We start from the raw sequence: 27,304 nt of genomic DNA, 5'->3' as shown, positions 1-27,304 counted from the left end.
GAACAGCGGAAATGACGATCAACACCAGATCATAGACAGAGTATCTCGAAGGAATAGGTTTATTTATATCTCACCAACGACCATCTGTCGATCTGGCAAGGGTGCATCGCTGATACGAACAACAGTACCTCGTAAAAGTGGAGCCCTCGTAAACTTCATGTTTCTCACCCAATTGCATCATATGCCTGACCTGAGACTTTGACATAATCACATCGCTGACCTGATGTGCCCATACAACTGCTTAGCAATACTACTTCAATTTGCTCTATTCGAGGCCGTCATGGGAGGGAAGTTTTGAAGAACAATCGACCCCCTAACCCTAATAACTCTCGAGCATTTACCTCGCCTGCTCCAGGAGAGTGAATACGAGCTATAATATAATCTCTCCGAGACGGAATGCGATATCACCTGACTGCTGCATCCCCTCTTCCCTCCTATGCTGCATATCTTTGTTCCTTCGCTCTTCCAATTCATCCCAAGTATACTAATCGCAAAATGGCTCCTGAGACAGAATACAAGACCCTGACTGCAGCCTGTCACTGTCGATCTGTGCACTTCACAGTCACCCTTCCGCGTGACACTCTTCCACTGAGAATTCACCTATGCCACTGCAGTGTATGCCGCTATACGCATGGTGCCCTGTGCAGCTTCCATGCCCCGCTTCCCAAGGATGTTCATCCCGAATTCATCTCACCGTCAGGCCTTGACAGTTTAACACCCTATACGTACGAGCAATCCACATCTACTCGATTCTTCTGTAGCAAATGTGGTTGTCATGTTGGTGACCGTGACCACGCCAATGGTCGCTGGGTGGTCTCCAGCGCCATCTTCGACCAGAGCGGAGACGAAAGTGTCTGGCAGATCAACTCACATATTTATGCCAACGGTAGTACCAATGCCGGGCTATCCGAGCTTGTACCTCAGATCAAGGATCGTGAAATTACCATTTCAAATTCGGAGAACCAGGAAGATAAGGCCCCCGTACAGGACAATCTGAAGGCAGAGGAATGCGAGGACCAATCTCTACGGGCTGAATGTCACTGCGGAGGGGTCTCATTCACCATCTCCCGTCCTAGTCAGGATTTCCTTCAGGATCCTGCGAATCGTAAATGGGTTCTAGAAGGGAACGATGCCAAATGGCTAGGTGTGTTGGACGTATGTGATGACTGCCGCTTGGTCAGTGGGGCAAATGTCGCGGCCTGGATGTTCGTTCCGGTCAACCATATATCGCCCTCGCCGCCAGCCAACTTACTTATAGGGTCCTCAAGACGTTATTCATCGAGTGAGGGAGTGGTGAGGACCTTTTGTGAGACATGTGGCGCTGTGGTCTTCTATACTTGTAGCGATCGCCCGGGAATAGTGGACGTCGCAGTTGGTCTCTTACGGGACCCAAAGTCCGTATTGGCAGAGAGCTGGATCGTTTGGAGAACTGGAAGAATCTCTTATCTTCAAGATGGCTTACGATATGATCAAGGGTTTACGCAGTCTTTGGATGAGGGTCTGCAGAGATGGGGAAAGGAGAGGTATGGAGAGCTGGAGTATTTTCGTGTCGAGTAGCTTGTGCCAAATGCTACCCCCATTAAATAATCCATCTTGCCTTCTCCTTGAATACTAATTGTAGTACTGCTACCACAGAAAGGCAAATGGATAAAAGCATTAAGAGCTAGCGTTTGCCTTGACAATCTGGCAAAACTTCACTTCCTAAGAGCTTAGTCTCTACAGACAACAACATGAACAGTCATTTCCGATACATCATCGCTAATGACGTGGGCCTCGTACAGAATAATGGTGCCGCCCAGCAGCAACGAAATTATGGCAAATCTATAGGCTGATCCAATTAGAAATGGACCCATAGACGCAATGCAAGGCGCCGGAAAACTGCTTGATGAAAAATGATTCCTGCAGACTGAGAGTCAAAGGCATTGCCACCCCTAATGATTTTCTATGTGGCACGCTTGGCAAATGCACACCATTGGCGAAATAACTAATGTCTAACTATATATGATCTAGAATGATAGAATGAATAAAAGAGTCTGCAGGGTGGCGCTTGTTTTTTCTCTGAAGGAAATAAGCACATAGGACAGGATGCTTCAACAGAACGATCTACCAAATTGAATTAAGATAGGTTCTCGCACCCCTTCATAGTTGTTCACATTCCTCACCCACCTATCATTGCTTCGTCCTTCTCAGATAATGGGTTGGGCAGTCGGCAAATTTCTAAGCGACTAATTGTATTGTCAAGGAACGACCTGAAGCTCCTTCAAGCTTAGTGTTTCCTCCTCAGCCTTCTTAAGGTAGCCATCTCTGAGATACCTGCTGAGCAACGGGGTGTAGTCGAATAATAAATCACGAATATTGGCGAGAGGCCGAGGTACCCAGTGAAACATTTGACCAAGAAAACGAGCAAACTCCATGTTATGATTCACATAGTCAACTCGCTGTTTCTCGTAGATTTCACATCCGGCTCTGAATACTTGTTGGTCACGCAGGTCGACGCCATCCAACGCTCTGGCAAGGTAATAACCGTCTTCAATTGCCATGCCCATACCGTACGCAGCATACGGCGACACCGGGTGCACAGCGTCGCCAACACACACCACCCGTCCTTTAGACCACTTTTTCATTGAAGGTCGGTTATAGATCTCCCAGCGATAAACCTGGGTGTCGAAGTTGGTGGCATCCAAAAAGCGAGGCATGGGCTGTGCCCAATCTTTGAGGATTTCAGTGAGGTGTGCCTTGGGGTCTTCCGGGATAGGCTTCCCTTCCCAAGAGGGCTCGACCACCCACCACTCAAACCCGGGCTTGCCATCATGAAGCATTGGAAAGAAACTGGCTTGGTACTGCCAGTCATGGGAGACGACACCATAGTTGGGAGGGATATCGGGAATATAATCGCACCAGGCGAGCCAGAGGCGAATACCAGTGTGGAATAGCTGAGGGTCGCCAAACGCCTGTTGTGAAACCTTCGATCGAATGCCATCCGCACCGACAACAATATCGGCGGTGATTTGATGTCCGTTTTTGAAACAAAGTTGGACGCCGTCGTCAGTCTCTGTGTAAGATGTAAATTCGTGGCCGGCGTGAATCACACCCTCGGGAACAAGGTCGAGCATCTTTTTGAAGATTGAAGAGCGAAGGACCCCATAATGCCAGCCCTTAATACCCATGCGCTTTTCAACAACAGAGTTGAACGGTAACTTGACACGCTCTGTCCCAGCCTTGTTCTTGAAATATGTGACTGTATACGAGCCAACGTTGTCCAGACTCAAGCCGTAGGACCGAAGAATCGACAACACGGGAGTAGACAAGAGGACGGCGCCTCCTATGGCCTTGCATTCCGGTTGTCGCTCGAAGATCCGCACGTCATAGCCACGTTGAATGAAGGCAAGGCCAGTCGAGATCGATCCGGGGCCTCCCCCCACGATCGCAACTCGTTTACCAGGACGCCATCTTGAAGACGCCATGGCGAGGAGGTATCAAACTGATATGTCGTCTTGCGGACAAGATAGTTCACATTGAGCCATGACAATAAAAAAAAGTCAAGAGGTCGATTCAGAGCTTTAAGTAGATGAGGCATTTACTCCTTGTTCAACGCAAGGCATATAGAGAAAGTAGTAGTGGGTCATTGTCCACATCCCGACTCCGAGATAGGGTTAGCAGTGATATTGGTTGATAAATGGTGGGAATATCGGCATTGTATATCGGGACCACGACCCACCCCGCTGACAAAACAGCAGCACATCTGTTTCCACGAAATAGACGCGATTCCCTCCTGAAACTCTCAAAAAAAAAACATTGAGAGCCATAGATATCATTTCTGCTCAGAGGTCTTGGCCCATTACAGTCCTTACCTTATATAGCCGTTTCCCAACAACCCCTCTAAACTACGTTCCTACTAGAGGCAGTCAAACGGATATCAAACACAATTAGGATTGTATTCATCACAGCGTAGACAGTCCAAGATACAGTTTGTGTGTTTCAATTAACATAAGCCCTAGCTAGACCTCAGCAATATGATTCTATGAAGGTATCTGTACGGGATCAATGTACTCCGATTGTATAAGCATGTGTAAAAGGCAGGGCAAACCACTAAGCAGAAATTTGGAATCTCATACAGCCTGCTGTGTTCCAACTGCTGCCCTCATTATTTACTCTTTTAGAATGAGGCTTCGGAAGTATCAAGATGCCTCAACAGAGTCTTAACTTATAATCTATAGAGAAGAAAAAAAGAGGAAACAAAATATTTATATATATACAAATAAAAAGAATATTAACTTTTATCATTTTTATTAAGCTCTGTATAGGTTTCCCGAAAAGGGCCTCAATGTTTTCACACATAAACGTTGTGAGAATTCGCTGTACCAAAGGCATTGTAGAGAGCAGAAATGGGCCGGAGCTTACCAGGTCCACCATACCACCAAGGACCAGTCGCATGAACTCCCGGTATCCTTTTACAAAAGGATCGTAGAGCAGTTGTACTGTTACTTCTGACTTAATTTGTTTTTCATTGACTATCAGTAGTGTTAAACAACTCTATACCGCAGGGCTGTGGTAGTCTCGCTAATATGCATTCTTCTACATGGCCCTGATATCGAGGTCTAAGTTTGTTATTTTTGTTATTTAGCGATCACCGACGCTCTAGCAGTACCAAATTCCCAAAAAGATGCCTTGCTACCGAGTGGCCGACCATTTAAACAAGATTCCTTGTAAAGGTTACATCCATCAGCCCTTGTTATAGTGGCTACGCTATATATCTACCACAAGACAACAGAGCTGAAGCCTGCTTGGCACGACTTGCATACGGATACCCAACCGGAGCTGCGCCCTCCACATTAACCAAGTAGGTTGTACAGTAGTATGTGAGCTCGCTCAAACAGCTGTCATCCATAAAACAGGTTCTGGATTCTGAGCCAATATGTCTTCGACGAATCTCGTTCTTTCCAGAACCCCCAGTTGCTGTCGAAATGCCTTGCCTACCCAGCTGAATATGATCCCGGCCAATCACGAAAAGAACTTGTCGGCTACATTTTCCACTCTGCAGCTCTTGCATATGCATGCATAGCGGCCAGAGCTGAAAGGCATTAGCTACGTTGTGATGAGCTGGACTCAGGGCCCAAAATTTCCCCTTTTGGCGTCGTGTGCATTTGGTACGAATTGCTATTCGTAAATGAAAATGCGGGGTTAGAAGCTGGTGTCGAGCTGTGAGGGAGCTCAGCTAGCTTCGTGGATATGAATAATATTACAGGATATGAAGATGTGAGCTTAATAGAGTCTGGATGTGACGCACCTTGACCACAAACGTCTTGTCGTACATATAAATATACACAATATCCACGAAGGACGGATATCAAAAATTTCCAGGTCGATCAATTCAATTGAGTCAGTGCCTGCTCAAAGCCCTGCAAAGTCCAAGACCCATTCTCGTGTTTTCTAGGCTACTTTCATACCTTCTGTCATAGAGACAATCCTTACGCTTTGTGAAGACAACCGCCTGCATATCATGGCTATCAAAACCAAACACATCCCCGTCCTCCCACGTCCGAAGTGGCTCGATGCTGCAGGAATGGGCAAAGGTATTGACCATGATCGCCAGCATCTAAGCATCGTCCTTGCTGCAGGCCAAACTATCAAGGCTCGTCAAACAAATGCCGCATTCACTGGTGAGCTCACTTTGCGCTTGCTGAATGACGATAAAAATACGGAGACTTCCAAGAAAGTGGGCAACGACTGGGTCGAGCTCAGCGTGAGTGTCGTCTCTGTGCCATTCATCGACACGCTGTACACCGATACCTCAAGCACCGCTGTGGAGCCGGTGGTTGAATATGAATATCCGGACGGTTCAAAGCAACTACCCGTTTATCGCAAGGGACAAAGCCAGACCGACTTCTTCAATCACTGGGACAATCAGGGCTCAGAGTTCGCGCTTCTTGACTCCAGCTACACACAAGTCCTCGTTCCTGTGATTGACAAAGAGGCATTGAGACATCCGCAAGAGGTGGACAATGTTGATGGGCTGATTGGATACTATGAATCAGTTTTTTCGTTTTACAATGCATTGGCCGGTCTATCGTTCGAGCCAGAGCGTCCTTCAGATCTGAACATTACCAATCGCTACTTCATGAAGGCTGATAAGCATGGCGCTGGTGGCGCATATTACGGCCAGAACTGGACCGCAGCATCGACCAATGCTATCAAGGAGTGGTGGCTGCTGCCGTCTCCGAGCAATTGGGGCAATCTACATGAGATCGGACACGGATATCAGATGTCCTTCCGCAATGACCGATACTTCTGGAACGGGGAAGTATCCAACAATGTTTATGCCGCTCTATACCAGAGCGCATATCTAGGCGACCGCAAGTATGAGGAAGGCTGGCTGTATAACTATGGCAAGCAAGCCCAGGTTGAGCAAGGTATCGTGGATTATATCACGTCGCACAAGTCACTCAATGACTGGGACCTTCGCGCAAAGCTGTACTTCTTGGTGTTGATGGTGGAAAAGGCGAGTGCTGACTCGTTTGCCGATTTCAACCAGCAATATCGCCTGGTCAGCAACCAGCCAAATTTCGATTCCACTAACCATCTGCTTCTTGATATGCTCTCTGACAGCTTCCGTCGCATTGGACACATCGACGTGACGCCATTTGTGGAGCTATGCAGTGGATATATCTCACCAGGACAGCGTGAGCTCAACCAGTTCGGTCAGGGCAGAGCCGTTTATCCACTTAATCATCTTGTGGATGGAGATACATTGACAAAGCTGCAAGGGCTGCTGAAGTTGCAAAGTCCTCTGACTTTAGTCAATGTGTCGCAAATGCTCGCTAGTGGAGTCAAAGGTGATGTCACCCTCGAGCTCAAGATCGATGACTTCAGCCAAATATACGGGAAGACAATTACCATGCTAGATGGCTCCCGCTATATTCGCCAGCTCACTATTGAAACCACGAATGTAGCCCTTGGGGCTCTGCCAATCGGTGTATATACTTTGCGTCTCCCTCTGGGGCGAAACAGTAAATATCAGGTGGATCAACGCTATCTTGTTGTCAAGCCTGGATCAGCTCAGGTGCAAGTGAGCTTTGCCCATCAAACTGGTTCTCAGGTGGCCAACCAAGAAATCAGGCTGCTAGGCCTAGGGGACGGTTTGTTCAGCACCATACTTGTCGACCAAGCAAATCATGTCGTGCAAGTAGCTGTGACTAACAAAGACCCCCATTCCTATTTTGGTAATGAAAAATACGCAGAGGTCATTATCAAAGATGACAATGGGCAAGAGCGGTTCCGCGCCACAATGCCAGGTGTTGGGGCAACACTACGCAATGACAAGCTACCTTTCAAACCTGGCTATACACTCGAGGTTTATCATGCGGAGCCAAGCCATCGTATTCAGCTGAGACCAGACTTTGACGGAGTGATCGACCACACCCAAAGAACGAATATCTTCGAGATAACTGCCAGTGGTCTCAAGAACCAGTCACTCAAGAACGATCCACTGGCTGCCTTGCTAGCACGGATAGAAGCAGCGGCAACTGCGCTGCGGAGTCACCCTACTCTATTAAACGCTGACTGTCCCAGCAAGGTGGATATTTGGCTTGCCATCGGCCAGTTTACCGGTTCTCAACGCGACGATCTGCTGAAGAAATATTCCGACTTCATACCATCTGACAATAATACACCCAATGAAGGGCTTGGAAATTCCTTCACAGCTGCATTTAAAGGCATCGGGGATTGGCAGTTCCTGACGGCAGAGTTAGACCTAGTTGGCAGGAAGCTGAATGTAGCTTTGAAGAACGGTGTAGCTCATAACTATTTCAACGACACGTATGCCGCCTTTCAGGTTCTAGATGCCGATGACAATGAGCTCCTTAATCTCGATGTTAAGGGTAGCACATCTCAGACGGCAAGAAACTGGACTTTGCCTATTTCTGGCTACGGAGGAGAGGTGCTCAATATCCGTCACGAGGAAGCGCCCACTCGCCTGTTCATTAACAACAACATGCGGGACCTTCGCTTGTCTGATCGTGAAACAAGGCAGAGCTACCGTGTCACATCCACGGGCCTCGAGCTTATTGCCAGAACTTGACTCGGGAGGAAGAGGCAGTCTGCACCTTTGGTCTGTCTGTAGGGATATGGTGTAGGGTGCCATGGTTTTAATTAGTCTAGTAGCTTCTCACTTGCTTTTAGACAGTCTACGGTCATTCCATAGTATGTAGAAACTTGGTTAAGCCAGAAAGTTGATTGTCTTGCTTAGCTGGAGGCCATTGGTACAAATATGAGGGCCTATTTGAAGACAAAATCATGTTCATCTGCCTTCAATTCCTCAAACCTAATATCCCGGGGATAAAGGACAGCGGCTGAATGACATGTTACCTTTCACCTTTAGGGGCTTACAGCCTAGGACTGTTATGCTTTATTCCAGTCAATCATTTAGTACTTTTACACAAGCTTTCGTAGCCAATACAAGTCTCCATTGGGAGTCTTTGTTCCAGGGCGCTGCGAAATATGGTTTAATTTGCACCGTTCAGACTTCAGAAGGAATACTTCCTAGTGGTCCGAAAGATATTATCCAAACTTATGGGCTCCATTATGGGGCAGGCTGAAGCTTTTATCCCGTTTGCCCTATGTGCCCCATTTCTTAGAGCATATTTCGCAGCAGATGCTCAGGCCGCTTTACTAGCACTGATTGCAAAGCAATTGATGGAGCTGATCTCTACCCTGTGGCACAGAATTCAAACTCCATAAAGAAAGACAGAAAAAAGCTAACTTCAGATCTCACGGCCATTCTCATCTGGGTGGATCCAGTCTACTTTCACGAAGACAGCGGAATTCCCATAAATTGTCAGGGCCTGAACACCGGACAATAGTAGGATTCAACAGTTCCTAATTGTTCTTTTCCCTTTTTCTCCATTAATTCCTCTATCTCTTCCCATTTATAGCGCTGCGAGTCTATCCTTTCTCGTTAAACAGACTGCAAAAATGTACTGGCCGTCGCTTGTCTTTGCCTCATTCCTGGTAGCCTTGGCTGCTGGTCAAGGCGACTACACGATTCCCGCAAAACGAAGCATGCCCACATCGCCTCGCGACAGAAGATACATCTTAAAACAGTGCCCTGGACTCGAGATCCGCGGTCCACAGCCCCAAAGAAATCAACAATATCCCCCTGCACAAAGTCTATTCTCGGATTGCAAGAATGACAGGGATGGGGGTGAAACGATGGGGGCTTTGTGTCTGAACAGATGCCTTGGTTGGGATAAAACGACGCATAAATTTACCGCAGAAAAGGGGTATGTCCATTTCATCGAGTTGCAATAAGCAGTAGCTGACAGTATTAGTGGAAATGGGCTTGCTAGTTGGAATGGGAATTGTTGGAACTGCCGTTTCGATAGAAGCGAACAAGGAGACAACGTTTTCTGTTACTGCACGAACGTGCCAGAGCCCAAAGACCATACCGACCGTGTCGTAGGTGTAAAAATGGGCCTTAGGAGCTTTAATCTAGGTAAGTATTTTGTGCAATAGACACCAGACTGTGGTGTTGACTGACGCTTTGTAGATGGTGTGCTGGAGCTTGGTACCGGAGGTGTTCTAAAATGCCACGGGATATCTGCACACTGCTGAGTAGATCAGAAATTGTCTGAGCCAGTCTAGGGAGAAGGTAGAGTAACGAACGGTTATTGTTGATGGAACTTGGCTTAATCTCTATATGATTCAATGCTGCCCGAGTTGTCTATTCCTGTCTTTTATCTCAGTGGCATACCTGTATCCTTACTCAAGCATACACCAGACATGTAACTGTGACAGAAGACCATGAACTACACATCGTAGGAAATGTACTGAATTATAATCTATGTTTAACTCAAAGACACACAAAATGGGTTCGCTAGCTACCTACCTTGAATATCTCAGTTACCCAGCTGTACATTAAAATTTACACATAAAGAGATGGTGTGGGCTTGAAAGCATATAAGCCAGCCTCAGTGTGGGACATTTCTCAAGCTAGCTCTAGGTCAATAGTCACAAGATACAAATGGTCATTATCAATGGACTCCTATCCCTCCATGATGAAATGTAGCATAGGCCAACAACGCTTCATTTTCTCGCCAATGAGATTATAGCTCTATTCCACTTCTGCTGTAGAACTAGGACTTCTCAAAATGGAGTTCCATGGCCCCATGGCGACCATATTCATCCACAAGATAACTATCGTTCAAAGGGCTTACTAATGCTTGTGGTCAGGCAGGCCAGCAGTCCAGCTATGACTCTCAAATAAACATAGTTTCATGGGTCACACGGCTGAGAAACCAAGGACAGCATAGCTTTCATCAGTCTCTGGGCTCATTAGTGTGACACCTTCGGCAGCCGATACTGAAAGCTAAGACCGAGCCGTCACTGGCATAGCTGTGGGAAAACCTAGCTCATAGTTATATCATTGTTGTAGTTGGTTGGGGAAACAAAGGGTTGTAGAAATAACCATGACATGTTGTAGCTAATCCGAAGTAACTACCAGTGGCTGGTAAAGCTCTTTACTTTCTATACAACCGCAATTTTACAGTTATGATGTAGCAAATGTGATTTTCTTGACTATGAATTCCGAAACCATCCAAAAGACAAATGTTGACGTTCATCTTATTCCAGTCTGATGGCATCCATGCTCGCCACGTAACCAGCCAAGCCTTGAAGAGCTTTCTTCAGCTCCCCAGTCCTGTAGATGTGGCCGTCAGAGTCTTCGCCGTTTCGGAGGGTAGAGACTCCCTCCGTGCATTGGATGGTCAATACTACTAGTACCAAGCACAGGAGCTTTCGGAATTTCCCCAGACAAATTTCGAATCAAGATCAAGCGTGCGCACCCCACTTACCATTGCGACTAGGCTCCAATTAGCTTACGTTACCTTAATCCATAGATGTGGGCTATCCAGAGCAACCGACTAATGATGACTCTCCAAGCATATTACACAAAAGTCGCAAGCTATGATTTGCCATGTTTCGAAATGGCCATATGTAGGACGCAATACGTAGTTTATACAAATTTGATGTGCTGTAAACCTGGATTGTCATTAAGAACTCTTGAACAATGTCAGCTCGGTTTACATTCATGTCGTCTCGCTGATCAAGGCATGATGTTACATCTAAAAGCACTCCTAACAGGGGTATATAAAATTCAACACTATCCCCCCAGAACGATTATATTCTGCTAACCAGAGAAGATGCCAAAGTAGGTGCACACGTAATCTAGCGTGCAATAACAACAGAGTAGCTTGACAATTGACCCAGCACCCGGCCTCCGGCCCTAGGAGCAGCCCAGATGCTAACGGACCTAAATAATGCTTCTTTGAATCTAGACTAATGTACTCAGCTGCTGCTTTATCCTACTGGGCTTTTTATATTCCATGGTAGCCTCGATGGATATTTAAGTAGCGAGGAAGCCCGCAGAGTCCTGCTGGTATCCAACAATCAACATCCTCCTCTGGACTTTAAACAGACACTACCAACCTTTGCCTTCTACAAATCCCACACGGTCCACAATATTGTCAGTCTAGAATACTCAATTTACTATGTATATAATCAGTCACTAACCCTTCATCCAGCACAATGCAATTCACATACACCGCCATCGCTCTCGCCCTGGTTACCGCCATCTCGGCCCAGAACAACTTCGTCATCATGAGCTGCAACACCAGCCCCATTCCCTGCAAGTCTGTTGGCATACCCTGCAACAATGAAAATACCCCCTGGGCCTGTCCTGTCAATAGTGACCTGGTGGCGGCCTTCGAAGCCCACTGCCGCAACATCAATGCCTATCCCGAGATTCGCGGATCTGGCTTCACCTTGAGTGACGCCAAGCAGACAGCTGGATGCAAGACCTAAGCAGAGCGGCATTCAACGGTATGGCACGATGGTGATAGCAGCAAATGGTTCGAATGTTTTGAGAAACTCTTGTCATTCTTTAACAGGTGATAGCTGGAGGATTTCGGTAGTCAATTTGCTCGAACACTATCTGCCTCGGTTTTAAATCTGTAAATCAGTAGCGAGGTTCTAATATTGAAGTAGGCGCATATATTTTTCACAGTGCATGCTCACTTGCATGTTGATCCAGTAACTGTACAGATATTCGCTAGTAATACCAGCAGCGAGATTCTGCTTCAGTATTACTCATGCCTTCTCAGATCTATAACCAGGCGGTTCAGTCCCATCCTCCAGCACTAATACAATTCCACTCGAGAATACCAGACACTCTTGCACAATATGCTCCTGCTAATTTAATCTGAGACTACCCCTGGGCCTGTCCTCCATGCGCCAAATGCCCATGCACCGATAGAAGATAAGCTCATTTTGAATATAAACATCCATCAACAAAGGATCTCGACCTGATTCCAAACTAAACACGCCAACTCAATTCTCACTCGGAACTCACACAAACAAAATGGCAGCTCCAACAACCCCTCAACAGCCAGTTCACCCATACCACACCTCATAGGTACTAGAGCCCCACCAAATCCCCATCAACACCTACATACTGATGCTGTTTGTAGTCGGGTACAGTAACTGGTGCGTTTGGTTGGCAGGGTGGTGTGAGGTGGCTTGGAATGGCTTCTTCCACGGCTCCTGGGTTTAAATAGCGACGACGTTGGCTTGCAGTAGACCGGAAAAATTGGTGCCAAGGTTCACACTGCACTTTTAGCACTCCAGGGAGGTTGAGAGGGGCAGTTGGGCTTATCTAAGCCCTCCGAGTCAGCCCTACTTCAGCCTCGTCTTCAGCAGTGAGACCAGTGCTCTTCACAGATATGCAGCTTTACTTTTTCTTCCCTTTATCACAGCAGTATTAATTAAGCAAGCAATAACGATGTCTCTCAGGCCACTTCTGAACCCGACAGACGATGATGCTGGAGACGAATGGACAGATGATATGCGGCGTGTCCGTCCGAGGCTCGAAGTTCCTGCTGACTGGTAGTTGTTAGCCACACTATGTTATCGCACTTTCTTGTTGACGAGACTAGGGCTGTGAACCCAACAGAGAACCACCTCGATTCAATCGTCTATCCAACAGATATGTCGTTCAATCATTCCTTTGGCGACCAAGACTCCATGTTTGTAAATCAGCTCGGGCCTATTCCGGGGCTAGACTCCATGCCCTTTGGCCAAGCTTCCTTTCTGCAGCCGGTGCCTGATGATATAGGGTTGAGTGGTACATCTATGACATCGACGCCTGGGATGGACTTTCTCGGTGGGCCGGCCGGTAACGTTGACGTTTTGATGGTGGATGTCGCTTCCAGTGAGCAGGAAAAGCAGGTCTGCTATGGGATGGTTGGTCACAATCCCTCTCACAAGCATCGGAGATTAACGTATACTTAGCTCGTCCACGAGAAGGTTAAATTGGTAGGGAAAGGCCAAGAACTAGACACGAAAATCCTAGCACTCAAAGAGAATAACCAGCATGTTCAAACCCTTAACATCCGACCATCTGGCGACGGGCCACTCGTCCTCAGGTTTCCTGACGGCACGGATCTAGGATATCTATCTAGAAAGATGGAGCAGGCCTTAGAAGGATTTATTGATTTGCCCTTATTCGAGATCGATGCTCTCACCAATCTCAATTCACTCATTGAGTCCCTGCGTCGGGCTGGGAAGCCAGCTGATGCGGCGACCCGCGTGAGCATCAACGTCTATGGAAGAGAGTCTGACCGCGATGAAGTAGGGAGAGTGCTTTCTTTGAAAGGTCTCTTCCTCCAACACCCCAATGACTGTCGTGTTGGGGTCCGATATGATAATCCACATATCCTACGATTGGATGGGATGAATGAGACAGACACCGAGGATGAAGAAGACGTTACCGAGGTGGAAGTGGTGGAAACTACGCCTGAGAGGGACGAAGGCTTCGAGGAGACCATTGCGGAGGTCTTCAATTCGCTGACACGAGGTGATCATCTTACTGAACTGGGAGGGAGCGAGACATTGAACAGGACCTTATATCAGTCAGTCGCCAATTATTGTGCTCCTTCTGCAATAGTCTGGAAGCTAATTTTTGCGAGATCATAGGCATCAAGGAGAAGCGTTGGATTTCATGATACAGCGAGAAACAGGCGGTATCTCAGACGAGTTTCGCCTCTGGCAACCAAAGCCTGTGGGCCGGGGGCAACTGTAGAGAATCCCACTTCAAGTATGAAGCATTGGCACTGACTCAAAAAAAAAAAAGTAGGTATTACCATCTCATCACCGGCAACGAGCAGCAAGAGCAACCTGATGAGAGCGGTGGAGGGATCCTTGCTGATGAGATGGGCATGGGAAAATCCCTTACGACACTGGTTCTTACGGCAAAGACATTACAAGAAGCACGTCAATGGGCCGAGGAGACAAAGGCTCCTGGTAGAGCTTCCCTTGTTGAGACGCCTACTCGAGCGACGTTGGTCATTGTTCCCTCGCGCGGTAAGGACCTTCACGCTTGAATCATATGAGCAAGCTAACTTCAGTAGTGTTGATTAACACATGGGAGAGAGAAATTGACGAGTAGGAAACTCTTCATCGTGTTTTCCCAAGACACTAACAGTCTTCCAGTCACCTTAACGGCGGTATGAAGATGATGAGATACCATGGACGATCGCGCAAGGAGCTAATTAGCAACATCGACCGATATGATATTGTCATTACCACGTATAACACCCTTGCAAAGGAGCATGATGCGAAGATCCTCGGAAAGGGGCAGAGCCCACTACATGACTTTGCGTGGTATCGAGTTGTCCTGGATGAAGGTCCGTCACAAACATGGGCAATTCCTGCATGAAGCGATGATGTTAACCCGGTTCAGCCCACATGATACGTCGCCGTAGCACAACCTTTCATAGGGCTGTGGTCGAACTGAGAGCCAAATCACGCTGGTGTCTATCGGGAACTCCTATTCAGAACAGTTTAGGCGATCTAGGTTCACTATTGGCCTTTATACAACTAAAGCCTTTCCACGATCCCAGAAACTTCAGTCACTGGATAGCTAATCCTTTTGGTGTCAGGGCAACCAAGCGGAAAGCAATCGAAAGGCTCACCCTCCTTCTGGAAGCTGTCTGTCTCAGGCGAACCATTGAGCGCGTTCACTTGCCAGGCCAACGATCAGAAATACGCCTTGTGCGATTTTCTCCTGAAGAACGTGCTAAGTATGAGCTTACAAGGAAAGACATGAAGAGATTCATCCACCAGCAGGCTGGGGAATACAATCAGCAAGCAGAGACATTTGGCATGTTCCAGGTCTTTTTGCAGCTAAGGAGCTTTTGCAATCACGGAACATACCAGCCCCGGTTCTCTTGGGCTAAGAGGAACCTGCTAGAGGATGAATTGGACCCTGTCTGTTCGGTGACAAGGGATAGCTTGAACCGCTGCTCAGGTTGCCGACAGCCGTTGCCGGTTATGCCACATGGCAGGCAGCCAAAGTATGTAGAAAGTTGCAAGCATGTCCTATGTGATGACTGTTCTTGGGGCAGCAGCATTCAGTCAGACCCAGAGGAGAGGCACCACTGTCCACTATGTGAGTCTCTTAGGGGGTCGCGCTACCGTGGCCATATACCCACCGCGTCAAATCGGAGAAACCGAAATGACGCGGATTATCTGAACACGGACGGTTACTCATCCAAGATGAGGGTGCTTATATCCGACGTGCAGAGCGATATGGGGACAACCAAAAGGTATGGTTGATCAGTGCAAGCCTTTCTTATCACTGACAATGAGACAGTATCATTTTCTCATGCTGGACACGGACCCTTGACCTGATAGCAAAGCATCTGAAAGCTTCGAGCATAGATTTTGAGCGCATTGACGGCAAAACACCAACATCTCAGCGTCAGAAAATCCTTGACAAATTCGACGGCACCAGGGAGGTACCCGTGTTAATCATGACAACAGGCACAGGAGCTTTCGGGTACGGCCTGCTCTCCGACGGTTCCTACTTATGATGAATGCTCTGGCTGAAGTGAAGCAGGTTGAACCTAAAATCCGTCAATCGGGTATTCATCGTCGAGCCACAATGGAACCCTAGTGTGGAGAGCCAGGCTATTGCACGCGCCATTCGTCTTGGCCAGGAGCAGCAGGTCCTAGTCACCCGCTACCGTGTTGAGAACAGCATTGAGGAGGTCAGATATCCTGTTTCTGTTGAGACTTGGTCATTTATGAGCTAACTGTGCCATTTCTGCAGGCCATGTGCTCTCAGCAAACGCAGAAATTGAAGATCAGCCAGATGGACTTCAGAAAGGACCTGGAAGCATCTACCGCTGATGATGAAGGAACCTCTGACTATCCTTCGGCTATCCGATGAAAACCGGTACCATAGAGACGTTGTTTCGGCTTATCGCCCCTTAGCTTCGAGGCAATATCATTAGCCGCGCACCGTTCGATGGATCAACGTGCGTTACCTATTAGTGACAGATCTACAATGATAATCGCGTTAGATGATACACTCCAATTTCATACTCTCGCTATGATACACACGCAATAAATGTATAACCCCAGCCAGACAAGCCCGCACCAGGTCCGGTCAACCCAGGGAATCTGATCGATTAAGCATCTTTAATGGTCAAGAACGTAGAAAAAACAAGAGCAATTGAACGATGTCCATTCCCACCGTCTACACTACCACGCGTTCACATCGAAGTTTTCCTAGGCGAATGTTAGATGAGATGGACTCCGGCAGGGAGGACAGGGACTTTACCTCGGAAAAGTAGGTCGTCACTACGGTCCGATCAGAGAACTTCCTACCAGCAAGCGCCTTGAGCGCGTTGGTTGTTGATTCCACCGAGTCGAACTTGACAAAGATCTTGCCCACACCGGGAGACTGTCTGCTGCCGCCGGAGGGACGGGGAATCTTCAATTCAACTACCTGGCCATACTTCGAACACTCCTCGCTCACATCATCGCAGATTTCTATCGCCATTAGTAAAATTCCAACGATGGCATAAGGCTAGGAACGTACCTTCATAATCATCGTTGTCCATGAGCTCCTCTGGCGTCACCATATTCAACAACTGCAGCACACAGCTGGTCTCCAAATCTTGGGAAGTGGTTTTGGCAAACATCGACATCGCATTGACACCCATGTCGAGTCCGGCGGCCTGCGTTATTCCAATACTGGCGCGCACAACCTTGAGATGTCTGTCACCCAGTTCCATGCCGTTGAGTCCTTCCACGGCAATGCTCGTAGCATTAGGATCAGCGTACTCGCAGAATGCAATGCCCTAGCTAAATCAGTCGCAGCCCATAGTCGGTCATTCAACAATACTTACCCTAGACTCCTCCGTTGAGCTATCTTTAACCAACACAAAAGACTTCAACTCGCCAAAGGACTTCAGAAGCATGGTGACAGGCTCTTCCGGGATGTAATGGGGGATATTTGACACACAAATTTTATTGGGCGAGTCGGGAACCTCGTTCAGCAATACTCCCTCTTGGTATTCCTGCTCATTGCCACTGGGAACAATGTAATCCTTGGGCCGCCGTACTTCAAGGCCCTGAGGTGCTCCATTCGCCGCCCCGTTGCCGGAGGCTTCGTTCTCATCCATCGTAATTCCGTCGAAAGCAAGCGCGACTGTAGCATCGTTGGGCGACTTAAATTCCAGAAGTGCAAAGCTACGATCATCGGACACTTGGGCTGAGATACAGGGATCCACGCTGTGAACGACATTCAGGCCGTTGAGCTGAAGGTTGAAGAAAGACAGCAGGTTCTCTCCCGTTGCGCTCGCAGGAAGATTAGACACAAACAAACGCTTGGCCTGGCGGGAGTTGGATGGTTTCAGGGAGGCGCTCTCTGCCGTTCCAGCACCGGGCTGGCTCATGAAAGCCTGCAGGCGACTAGGATCCATGGGTTGCTGTCGTGGGGCGCCAGGAAGCGGGAACATGCCTGCAAAGTAAGTAAACCTTGTCTATCCAACACATGTCCACGGGCATATGAAAGCAATCTCACCTGACAACTTGGCCTGCTCCGCAGTCACATTCTCGTAACCAGGAGGCTTAATATCCCATTGCGTCAGACGACGTTTCCGGCTCAAAACCGATTGTACTTCTGTCAAGTCGGGCGTCGCTTCCCTCTTCCGAGGTGGCGACGCACTCCTTCGCCTTTCTCTCCTGTCGCCGCCGCGGTCGCCACGGTCGCCACGGTCACCGCGGTCGCGCTCACGGTCGCGGTCTCTGCCGTCTCGCCTAGGTCTTTCTTCGAACAAATCTCCTCGATCCCTATCGCGTCGGGATGACCGGTCATCGTAGTCTCTGCGTCGACGATCGCCACGGTCTCCGCCACGGTCTCCGCCGCGGTCTCGGTCCCATTCACGATCATCCCTCCGGCTGGAGTAGCGGTCCTCCCGTTCTCTGGCGCGATAGTCACGGCTCGACGAGTACGTATCTACTTCATATTCGCGTCGGGAACTTCTAGAGTTGTATTGGGGGGATCTCGAACGTCTTCTGTCTCCTCTATCTCCTCTGTCTCCGCGCTCCCGCCGCTCGTCGCGCTGATAGTGCTTTCGTTAGTGTGAAGTGAATGAAACATGACAACCATGAAGCACTCACGTAGTAATCCCTGGAGCGGCCAGAGTCTGCGACCATAGCAATTAGATAACCATCCCATATGCCAACTGACAGTAGGAGTGCATTGCGAGTACTGACCTCTGGACGAATACGTATCGCCGTTCATACTGAGCTCAGGATTCGTTGCTCCTTGCCGTTTCTGGTTTTGGGTAAATGTATAAAAACAACAGCCCTTGAGATATGCCTCTAGTCAAAAATAAGCAGGCAACAGGGCAGAGAACCAACAATCCAGGATGAGGGAGGTGATGCTTGCACGACGGAGCTGCGCTGAGGAAAACTCCAGTCGTGACGATCGGCGAGCAGCCGCGGCGTCTAGAGTCGAAGCGGTTAGCGCGTGTGTCTGTGGAGTGACCGCCTTCTGTTTTCTATCCAAGCTGGCAGAATCTTTATCTGCCCCAATATGATAGGAGTCTCTTTTTGAAGTTTCCAGTTGATTCAATGCAGTTATCATGACTGTCGGGGCTTTTTCAGAATGGCGCAGACTGCCAGTTAGTCTTAGTGAGCTATGCATTAACACGACGCTCCGTTGTGGGCAGTCCTTTCGGTGAGCGCCGCCCCTTTTTCTCCCATACGTATCCGGCGCATTAGCTAACTGATCTAGATGGCATAACGTGCCTGACAGCGATGAATGGAGATGCGTTCTCCATGGTCGCCTCCTATCTCTCAAACAGGACCCGACAACCCTGTATTATAGGACTTATTTGCCCCCGAAACTGTCCAATCTAGCTCCTCTCCCAACACCACCTTCATCACATCCGCCCTCTCGTGCCGATTCGGACAAACCTCTAGACCAACCTCAATCCGATAAAGATGAGATTCCCCCTATTCTCACCCATTACTTCAATCTTGCCTCCAACCTGACATCTCTCTACTCCCATTGGTCCTCCAACGATCCTAACTTCAAGAAGAAAGCTCCTCAATTCACCGGAATCCGCATCCTACGTCAAGACGCCTGGGAAGCTCTAGTCTCCTTCATCTGTAGCAGCAACAACAACATATCGCGCATCTCCCAAATGGTCGAGAAACTCTGCATCAACTACGGTCCATTCATTGCCTCTGTCGACGGCCGTGCGTACCATGACTTCCCACCACCCGAGGCCCTGACCGGCGACGATGTGGAGAGTCGGCTGCGGAGTTTGGGCTTTGGGTACCGCGCCAAATACATATATCAAACGGCAGTGATTGTCTCAACGCAGCGTGAGAAAGGGTGGTTGGATTCTTTGCGGAACCCCGAGTCTCCCGCTTTGGGGTTTGAAGCTGCACCCGGTGGAGAGATGAGACCGGAAGGCCGAGAGGGATATCGCGAGGCACATGAGAAGCTGCTCGAGTTGCAGGGTGTGGGGCCCAAGGTTGCGGATTGTGTTTGTCTGATGGGGCTGGGCTGGGGGGAATCTGTTCCTGTTGATACCCATGGTACTTTTCCCATCAGTATCTCTTTTGACGGACGTTGTCGAATGCTAACTCATTACCGAACAGTCTGGCAAATAGCTCAGAGAGATTACAAGTTTGGCAAAGGTGCCCATAAATCATTGACAAAGGCTACATATGACGCCGTGGGCAATCACTTCCGCAAGCTTTGGGGAAGCGAGGCTGGCTGGGCGCAGAGTGTTTTATTTACGGCTAACCTGAGGACATTCTCAGATCGACTCGTTGCTTCGAAGAAGGAGGAAGTGGACGTCAAGGTCAAGGATGAACCTGATGAGGATCGCAAAGCTGAGGTTACGACGAGAATCACTACTGCTACAGCCGTAGGAGTGAAGCGGTCTGCGAGCGAAAGCAAGTTGAAGACCGAGCCCAGTGATGAGAAAGATGTCAAAACCATTGTTGAGACACAGACGACAAGACGGATGTCAAAGCGGCTTCGGAACCGCTAACCGCTGTATTTGGGCTGTTCACCTCTTATAGATGTTCACTTGAAAGAGTAATATGTAGATGGCATAGAAGGCACCAAGTACTCGCACAGCTTTGATACACCTAGGCTTTATTCAACGAACAACCATAGCAACCTCTACCGCGCCACAGTATTGCAATAAATATGGAGCTGGATATTAGCACTATCTTCCTAGCCCAGGATAGTTGACCAAGCACGCCTAGGTGCGTGAGTGTAGGCGTGCAGAATTCGAATGATCAATCCTAGCCTTGTCCAGTAATGTGTTTTAGAAGTCAATAATGGCCTCGTTACGAATCACATCACCATAGCATTCGCGACAAATACATAATAACTACTATCCTAGCCTTTCTTTCTCAGAAGATTCAGTCTATACAATATGCCAAAAAAACCAGACGACGAGTGCCAGCCAATTCAGCATCCCGCACGCCCATATATAGAGCAAGCCCCGTCACCTCCCGGCACACAGATGCCAGAAACTGAGAACATAGTGGAACTATCAGAACAAAATACTCATCTTCAAAGGGAAAAAAAAACATCGAATATAAACAGCTCTAGGCGGCATATACACCGTCTCCTAGCCCACCAGGCCCTTATCTTAAGTCTCACACAGATAGCCATCATGGGCCTTCGGAGTATATCTCTCCTATCATTCCACATCATCGAAAAGCGATGTGCAGGCTTTGGTTTCTCAACGCGTCGCCAATTGAGCATAAGATAGACACTTTTTGTTTCCTCGCCCTTGCACCACCAGAGGCATCGGAAGTGTTCAGTATGCACGGTGTGTCGCAGTCCACCAACTAGGTCACTTTGGTTCAATTCAGCTGCTGTAGCTAGACCTGTGTGAAACTATTATCGAACCACAATATTCTTGTAGTGTACTTCCATAGAAAAAAACACGAGAAGACTCATGAGCTAACCTGTGTGGTGGGTTTAGATACCTTATGGTTCTGCTAGAATGACATTCAAATAGTGCAACCAGGTCTGAAAGACGAGTATTTGGAGCATATGAGATATAACGATGCTGATTAACTCTAGTACACCCGTTCTCCTTTTCCCCTAATGGCCACCGACAGAACATTAGCTACAACATATGCTGACCGCGGTTGCATGTTCTATCCACACCTCGAGGGACCTATTCGCGGTTGCAAAGACCTATTGAACACATCATTACGCCATTCCTCCAGGAGCCGGCCATTGTGAGTTGCCATGCCTGTCATTCTGGTAATCAGGGTATCATATCACAAATACCCACCTGCTGTTGGTTAGTGACGATGTTCCGTGTCGGGGTTTGATTTGCTCACCACCTAAGATACGCTGTCCCGGGGTTGAGTAGATCGAAACTCCATTATAGGATCGCTATGGTATCCTTTTAGGGACACATAAGGGGACATGTGAGCAATCTTGTGCGCTAACCCCACGAGTTTAATAATAGACTCGGTTGAGGAATCCCTTTAGCCTTCACTTGATATGAAATTGCTGAGAAGCGCGTTCTTGTCTGGGGGTTGATATCTTTCCACAAGAAAGCAAAGCCACCCTGTGACTATGTTCCAGGCAGCTAAACACGTTTTTCTCTACATCAACACGTCAGCCAAACACACGACGGTAGAACTTCTCCCTGAAAGCTCCGTTGGATTAACGAAATATCCCACACTCGGCAACGTCCGAGGTACAGCCAGCCTTGCCAAATAAATCAAGATATCTGAGTCCAACAAATCCCTCCCTTGCATTAGTGCCTGTAGCTATCCATGTAAGTCGAAGGGAGCCGAACCCCCGCGGTGTTATCTCGGGTACCTGTAACGAGATTCTTTGTTCGCAAGCCACGATACATCGAGCGCTATGACCCATGGTAGCTCTTTCAGGAGCTTCGAAGGTCAAAGCTTGACAGGAGCTCAGTGGCACGGCGGTACCTGATCATGCAAGCGCACCGTGGCTCGGCAAACGCATACCGATTCATCGCAACAAAGACCGGCATGTCCTGCAGATGACACCTACGTCTTTGTCCTCGACGCCTCGGAAACCCAATATCCAAGCTTCTTCCGCTGTCTCGTTTCATTAAGAGAATGTCAACAAAACCTAATATGAGCCGCTCCCGGAAACAGTAAATGCCATCCTTTAGGGCCCAGGTCAAGTGATCACAGTCCTTATCAAACCCTATCCCCAGGGTATATCAGTATATCATATAATAGCAGCGCTCGCCACCAGCCCCAGCCCCAATACTGAATAAGCCCGGACACACAAAGAACGTCATGTTTTGTAATGAATCTGCCGGCATTCGCCGATCGAGTGGAAATGAATCAGCGTGCGACATGTGAACGTGTTCACCCTGAACCCTCGGCCCAAGCTCGTCATGTCCTTCGTTTCCTGTCTAAACTAGGGACGAACCTTAAACTGCCATGCGGAAGGTAGACCCCCGTCGTCTTCACCAACCGGATCAGATACGCCAGATACCTAACTTCAAGCTGTGCGACGTTGGACCAAGGTCAACGAGGCTTTGGTCCGGTCGAGGCGTTGGTCCACGGTACATCACAGGACGGAAGACGTGTATCCGGCTCCCGAGATGTATCTTACATTCCATCTGGACAGTGTAATAGTACCCCGGACCTACCGGTGATATAGTTCAATAGTGACCGGACTGGCTTCGTTGAATCTCCCACAATACCACCAAACCCGCCCCCATATCGACAATCAATCAGTATAACACCCCCCAACTAAGATCCCAGATCCCTCGTTTTCCCCCGCAAAACCCACACAATCCCGGAGCGATCATGCCACAGATCCGATCATACCACGTTCTCCCAATGGTAATCTCCACTGATCACCTCCACTACGCTACGGCATCCATGCACGACCCAGCGTGCTTACCCCACGGGGCAGCGTCGTAATCATGACCCGAATGCAACAATCAAGAGAAGGAAAAAGAAAAAAAAAAAAAAAAAGTCTCACCCAAACCCCACCGGCCTTCCCCAACCACTACGCAACAGAACCCACCCTGGAAGTAGATCCTAGCTGAAAGGAGTAAACGACGGCAATTGGAAGTTGGAAACCAACTGTCGATCTGCCACGGGGACCTCGGGGGAACCATGTATGACAGACAATCACCGCCGTTCTAGAAGAAACTAAACCATGGCGCGGGCGTTCGTCGGTAAAACGAGGGGGAAGTTAGGGTAGTCGTGACATGTGATGGTTTGGGGGTCCGCGGTTGACGGATGATTCAGGGGGACGTGATTGGTGAGGTTGTTCCGGTGGGAGGATTTCGGGGATTGGGGGTATACTAGTAGTCGAGATTTAATCTTTTTATGCTCTTTTCTTGTTATTCTGTAATTAATTGGTTAGTTTGTATTGGGAGAAAGGATCTTCTGTGTTTGGTTTAGGGTTGGAGATGATGCGTAGAAGGGAGGGTTTAGGAAGGTCAGAGGGCGGCGGGTGTGGCTCCGGAACCTTAGTGAGGGTCCTCTGGTATCGAACTATCTACACTAGTCGGTGACTTAGTGACCCAACTCTCAATTATGGTTCCAAGCTACCGAAATGCCGGGGGGGGAAGAAGAGAGAAGAGGGTTTCATCGGATCCGGATTTCCATCCCTTTGTTCTGGTGAGTTTCTGCAGTCCTTTTAGGTTTGGGGGGGGGTTCCAAGGAATGACGGTCAACGGTGAACCGGGTTTTGGTCTCTTCCATTATCATTCGAGATGATTGACTAATATAGAACATGAAAATAGCTATGCAATACAGAACAGATAGGGTATAGGATCATACATCATACAATCAATGTACAGGACTTTTCGTTGATTAAAACGAAGTAAAGGGAAAACCGAAAAGAAGGGAAAAATCACTTGGATAGAGTGTGCTGATGGTTCGACTGGGCAAACGTGGACTGGGGATCCCAATCACGTCCTTGTGATGCGCTGGGCGGCCGAGGCGAGGAGAAGCTCATCGACGGCCGCACGTACCGTGCATCTCGTCCGTAGTTGGCCCCCTCCGGGCTCATGGTCCGCGCCGCGCTGGGAGGCCGTACGATTGGTTCTGGCGACTTGCAGGATGCGAGGGCGGCGCTCTCCAGCATCTCGTACGTCCGGGTGTCCGGGGTTTTCGCACGAGCATCTGCGGAGACGAACTCGTGGTTCCGCCCAACTTTGGTCTTGAACAACTCGGCCCAGCCGAGGAACATGCCCGGGCGTGCGAACAAAATAAAGTTCCAGAACCCAACCAGAGACAAGAGAATCAGGAGGGCCAGGATCGTCGACTCATTCGGGCCAATGGCGTGGGCTAGGTCTTCACATTGCTTGGCGTCACCCTTCGTGGAAATCAAGCAGAGAATCCATGGTTGGGCTTTCTGTAGGTTCTCGCGCGTCAGGCTCGTCTTGTTGTTGACTTGGATGAAAACCACCGCGAAGAAGATGACATTGCCGATGATGACGAAAACCAAGGCGACGCCTCTCCATTGCAACTGCAGGACTCGTCGAATACGACGGTATGCTTGGCGCGCAGTGACGGTGCGGACACTGGATGTATAGGACGGCAGGTGGGAACTGTTGGTGCTGGAGTCGGTCGTATCAAAGATGGACTTCACGTAGACATGGATACAGTAAGCCATCGTAGCGAGCTGCAGGACCAGAGATGCGCCGGCGAACGCCATGACCGGCGCCCAGTAATCCTTGGTCCCATACTTGATGTTGATATGGCATATGTCGCCAAAGCGGAAGGATACCCCAGTCAAGATGAGCATGACCGTTATGCCGATGCCCGGGATCCCCCAGCCGCAGATGAAAGCCCCCCACATGAACTTCTTGCCGAGGATCACCTCCCAGCAAACCTGGAGATGAAAGGCAAGGGTACGGATAAAGCCTGCGACGATTAGCCGGGTCGAAGCCCGAAAAGGTTAGGTGTGCACCACGTACTCCACGTTACGACCGCCCAGCCTCCAAAGAGGAGCAAAGTACCGGACCATGCGCAGGATAAGTTCGAATGCATGTCGTTCGGTGTGATCTGGTTGTAACACTGGTCGGGTTTGGCACCGAGAGGAATGACAAACGCGATCTAAACGGTCAGCCCATTGATTTCCGCTCCTCTTGGGCCATCGAAAACCGCCTACCTCCATGCAGCAAATTCCCAACGTAAAGCAGATGCTCAGGTAATGGCGGTGCGTCCATTTTGGCGGAAGAACCGCATAAGAAACAAGGAGAAAAATGCAGAGAGGCAAGACCGCCACGCTCAGCCAACTCGCAGCTTGCGCCTTGGTAGTGATGTCTACCGACAGTCGATCCCGTCAGCAAAAGTTGGCCGCGCTGCGAATCGGGGCCCGGTACTTACCCTCCCCATACATCCAGTCTGCCAATGGACAGGGCATACAACAGGAAACATCACCGTCTGCTAAAGGAAGCTTCGCACAATACCGTCCTTGGGTAACTGTTGAATCACAGATTAGTCCTCCACAGCCCATGACCAGTCAACAACCAACGATACCAGAGGCGACAGGAACATACATCCACCGGTGGACGGGAAGAAAGACTCTTGGAGGAAGGGCTCCGGGCAGAGCCCATGCAATGTTTGATTCGTCATGATTGTGGGATTCTACTATGGATCTTTGTGGTGTGGTGTATGCGACAGAGAGCAGGTGAGTGTCATATCCTTGCAAGACGGCGAGACCCAAGACACTCGAGAATGCGACACAAGAAGAGATCCCCGAGTGTGATACCCCACAGCGAGGCTCACAGTCGCGCAACGACTGCAATTGGCAGCACAGGTGGACGATCTCTCACGATAGTGGTCAGTGTGATGGTGGTCAGGGTGAGAAGGTGAGGAACGCCAGAACAAGAGGGGGGGCAATAGTCAGATATAGTTAGAAATAGTGATGAGCCATGTTAGTGCCTCCCCAGTCCTCAGAGCAAAGGTCCCAATCGCTTGAGGGGGAGACAGTTCCAGTGGACTGACTGGGGGGAGAGGTCCGTTCACCAGAGGCACCCATTCCCCCGTCGGCATCTACGGCGTTGATTGGGCACAGGCATCGTTGGAAGAGTGACTGGAACGAAGCTCGAGGATGAGCTTGGCACCAGGGGGGGGAGGAGAATGCAAGGGTGGGGACTGCGTAGGATCCCAGACAGACTCAAACTTCGAAAGATTGTATTGTATGTCTGTCCGACGGGGGGGGTTTCCAATCGACTGGAGAGATGGCCCATTCACTCCTCAGACAGTGGAGACGGCGGACTAAAGGCGTAGTTGGGTAACGGAAAACGGTATGCAGAGCGGGGAGAAACCTGAACGACTTGGCGTATTGGTTAATTTACTCACACGAGGCCCCCGTATCGTAATCTAGTCTTGATGGGGAAATTTTACAGATGACCTGCACTGTTATTGATTGGGAGGTGAAGTCCCGGGGACCTCCACTTGGTGAGGAGGGTCCGTTCTCTCTTCAATTATAGAAATCCGAAGCCCTACACCATTTGTGTCAGGTTCTGGCTAACCATGGTTGAGGTCTCCGGATAGGCCAAGGACGTTCGGCAAAGCAGGATGCCTTGTCCTAAACCTGTCCTAAAGATGAGACCTTATTCCTCCCGGAGGAATAACTTCCCTACCGAATTTTAGTTCTCACTCTTTTTGCTTAGTAGCCACCTTGCATGAAGTCCCTGCACAATCGCCAACATTACGACGGAGATTCTCTGCCATTAGGGCTTCCTGGGAGAGCACTAGCAGCTGCCAAGTATTAGTCTGTAACGCCCGTACATGACTCAGGCGACCAGGTTGTGCGTGGCAAATGGACATGGGATCGAGATTTCCTTTCGTGTTTCTCTTGTGAGCCGAATTTTTCTCTGGCTTCTTCCACGTTAGCCTCTGGTTCCTGCAGCATAACATTCAACGAGTTCAACCTCTGGAGGTCCTC

The 27,304-nt window shown here is 49.0% G+C and overlaps 8 protein-coding genes across 8 annotated transcripts; 5 read left to right on the top strand and 3 right to left on the bottom strand.

Moving 5' to 3' along the window:
* Positions 1 to 495: 495 nt before the first annotated feature.
* Positions 496 to 1,557, top strand: ABOM_000771 (GFA family protein; the record flags this gene model as incomplete). The annotated part of the gene is made up of 1 exon (XM_022527901.1): positions 496 to 1,557. The coding sequence occupies one exon, from the start codon at positions 496 to 498 to the stop codon at positions 1,555 to 1,557; it is 1,062 nt and encodes a 353-aa protein (XP_022394296.1).
* Positions 1,558 to 2,237: 680 nt separating this feature from the next.
* On the bottom strand, positions 2,238 to 3,464 carry ABOM_000770 (FAD-dependent oxidoreductase; the record flags this gene model as incomplete). The annotated part of the gene is made up of 1 exon (XM_022527900.1): positions 2,238 to 3,464. One exon carries the CDS (start codon positions 3,462 to 3,464, stop codon positions 2,238 to 2,240), a length of 1,227 nt encoding a protein of 408 aa, XP_022394297.1.
* A 2,036-nt stretch (positions 3,465 to 5,500) lies between these two features.
* Positions 5,501 to 8,077, top strand: ABOM_000769 (viral-enhancing factor; the record flags this gene model as incomplete). Its single annotated transcript, XM_022527899.1, has 1 exon — positions 5,501 to 8,077. One exon carries the CDS (start codon positions 5,501 to 5,503, stop codon positions 8,075 to 8,077), a length of 2,577 nt encoding a protein of 858 aa, XP_022394510.1.
* Positions 8,078 to 11,580: 3,503 nt separating this feature from the next.
* ABOM_000768 (uncharacterized protein) lies at positions 11,581 to 11,856 on the top strand (the record flags this gene model as incomplete). Its single annotated transcript, XM_022527898.1, has 1 exon — positions 11,581 to 11,856. One exon carries the CDS (start codon positions 11,581 to 11,583, stop codon positions 11,854 to 11,856), a length of 276 nt encoding a protein of 91 aa, XP_022394509.1.
* A 976-nt stretch (positions 11,857 to 12,832) lies between these two features.
* On the top strand, positions 12,833 to 16,282 carry ABOM_000767 (putative helicase; the record flags this gene model as incomplete). Its single annotated transcript, XM_022527897.1, has 11 exons — positions 12,833 to 12,936; positions 12,987 to 13,293; positions 13,342 to 13,961; positions 14,026 to 14,127; positions 14,186 to 14,412; positions 14,460 to 14,493; positions 14,542 to 14,735; positions 14,792 to 15,656; positions 15,704 to 15,889; positions 15,950 to 16,100; positions 16,163 to 16,282. The coding sequence occupies 11 exons, from the start codon at positions 12,833 to 12,835 to the stop codon at positions 16,280 to 16,282; spliced, it is 2,910 nt and encodes a 969-aa protein (XP_022394502.1).
* A 309-nt stretch (positions 16,283 to 16,591) lies between these two features.
* ABOM_000766 (splicing factor u2af large subunit) lies at positions 16,592 to 18,646 on the bottom strand (the record flags this gene model as incomplete). Its single annotated transcript, XM_022527896.1, has 6 exons — positions 16,592 to 16,887; positions 16,937 to 17,198; positions 17,247 to 17,860; positions 17,924 to 18,464; positions 18,523 to 18,548; positions 18,619 to 18,646. The coding sequence occupies 6 exons, from the start codon at positions 18,644 to 18,646 to the stop codon at positions 16,592 to 16,594; spliced, it is 1,767 nt and encodes a 588-aa protein (XP_022394501.1).
* A 343-nt stretch (positions 18,647 to 18,989) lies between these two features.
* On the top strand, positions 18,990 to 20,414 carry ABOM_000765 (8-oxoguanine glycosylase OGG1; the record flags this gene model as incomplete). The annotated part of the gene is made up of 3 exons (XM_022527895.1): positions 18,990 to 19,084; positions 19,142 to 19,953; positions 20,017 to 20,414. 3 exons carry the CDS (start codon positions 18,990 to 18,992, stop codon positions 20,412 to 20,414), a joined length of 1,305 nt encoding a protein of 434 aa, XP_022394504.1.
* A 3,842-nt stretch (positions 20,415 to 24,256) lies between these two features.
* gprM lies at positions 24,257 to 25,986 on the bottom strand (the record flags this gene model as incomplete). Its single annotated transcript, XM_022527894.1, has 5 exons — positions 24,257 to 25,272; positions 25,326 to 25,464; positions 25,520 to 25,674; positions 25,738 to 25,833; positions 25,911 to 25,986. The coding sequence occupies 5 exons, from the start codon at positions 25,984 to 25,986 to the stop codon at positions 24,257 to 24,259; spliced, it is 1,482 nt and encodes a 493-aa protein (XP_022394503.1).
* Between the last annotated feature and the right edge of the window lie 1,318 nt (positions 25,987 to 27,304).

The sequence above is a fragment of the Aspergillus bombycis genome (genome assembly GCF_001792695.1).
Source record: "Aspergillus bombycis strain NRRL26010 chromosome Unknown contig00002, whole genome shotgun sequence".
Lineage (NCBI taxonomy): Eukaryota > Fungi > Ascomycota > Eurotiomycetes > Eurotiales > Aspergillaceae > Aspergillus > Aspergillus bombycis.
This window is presented reverse-complemented; position numbering and strand designations above follow the sequence as displayed.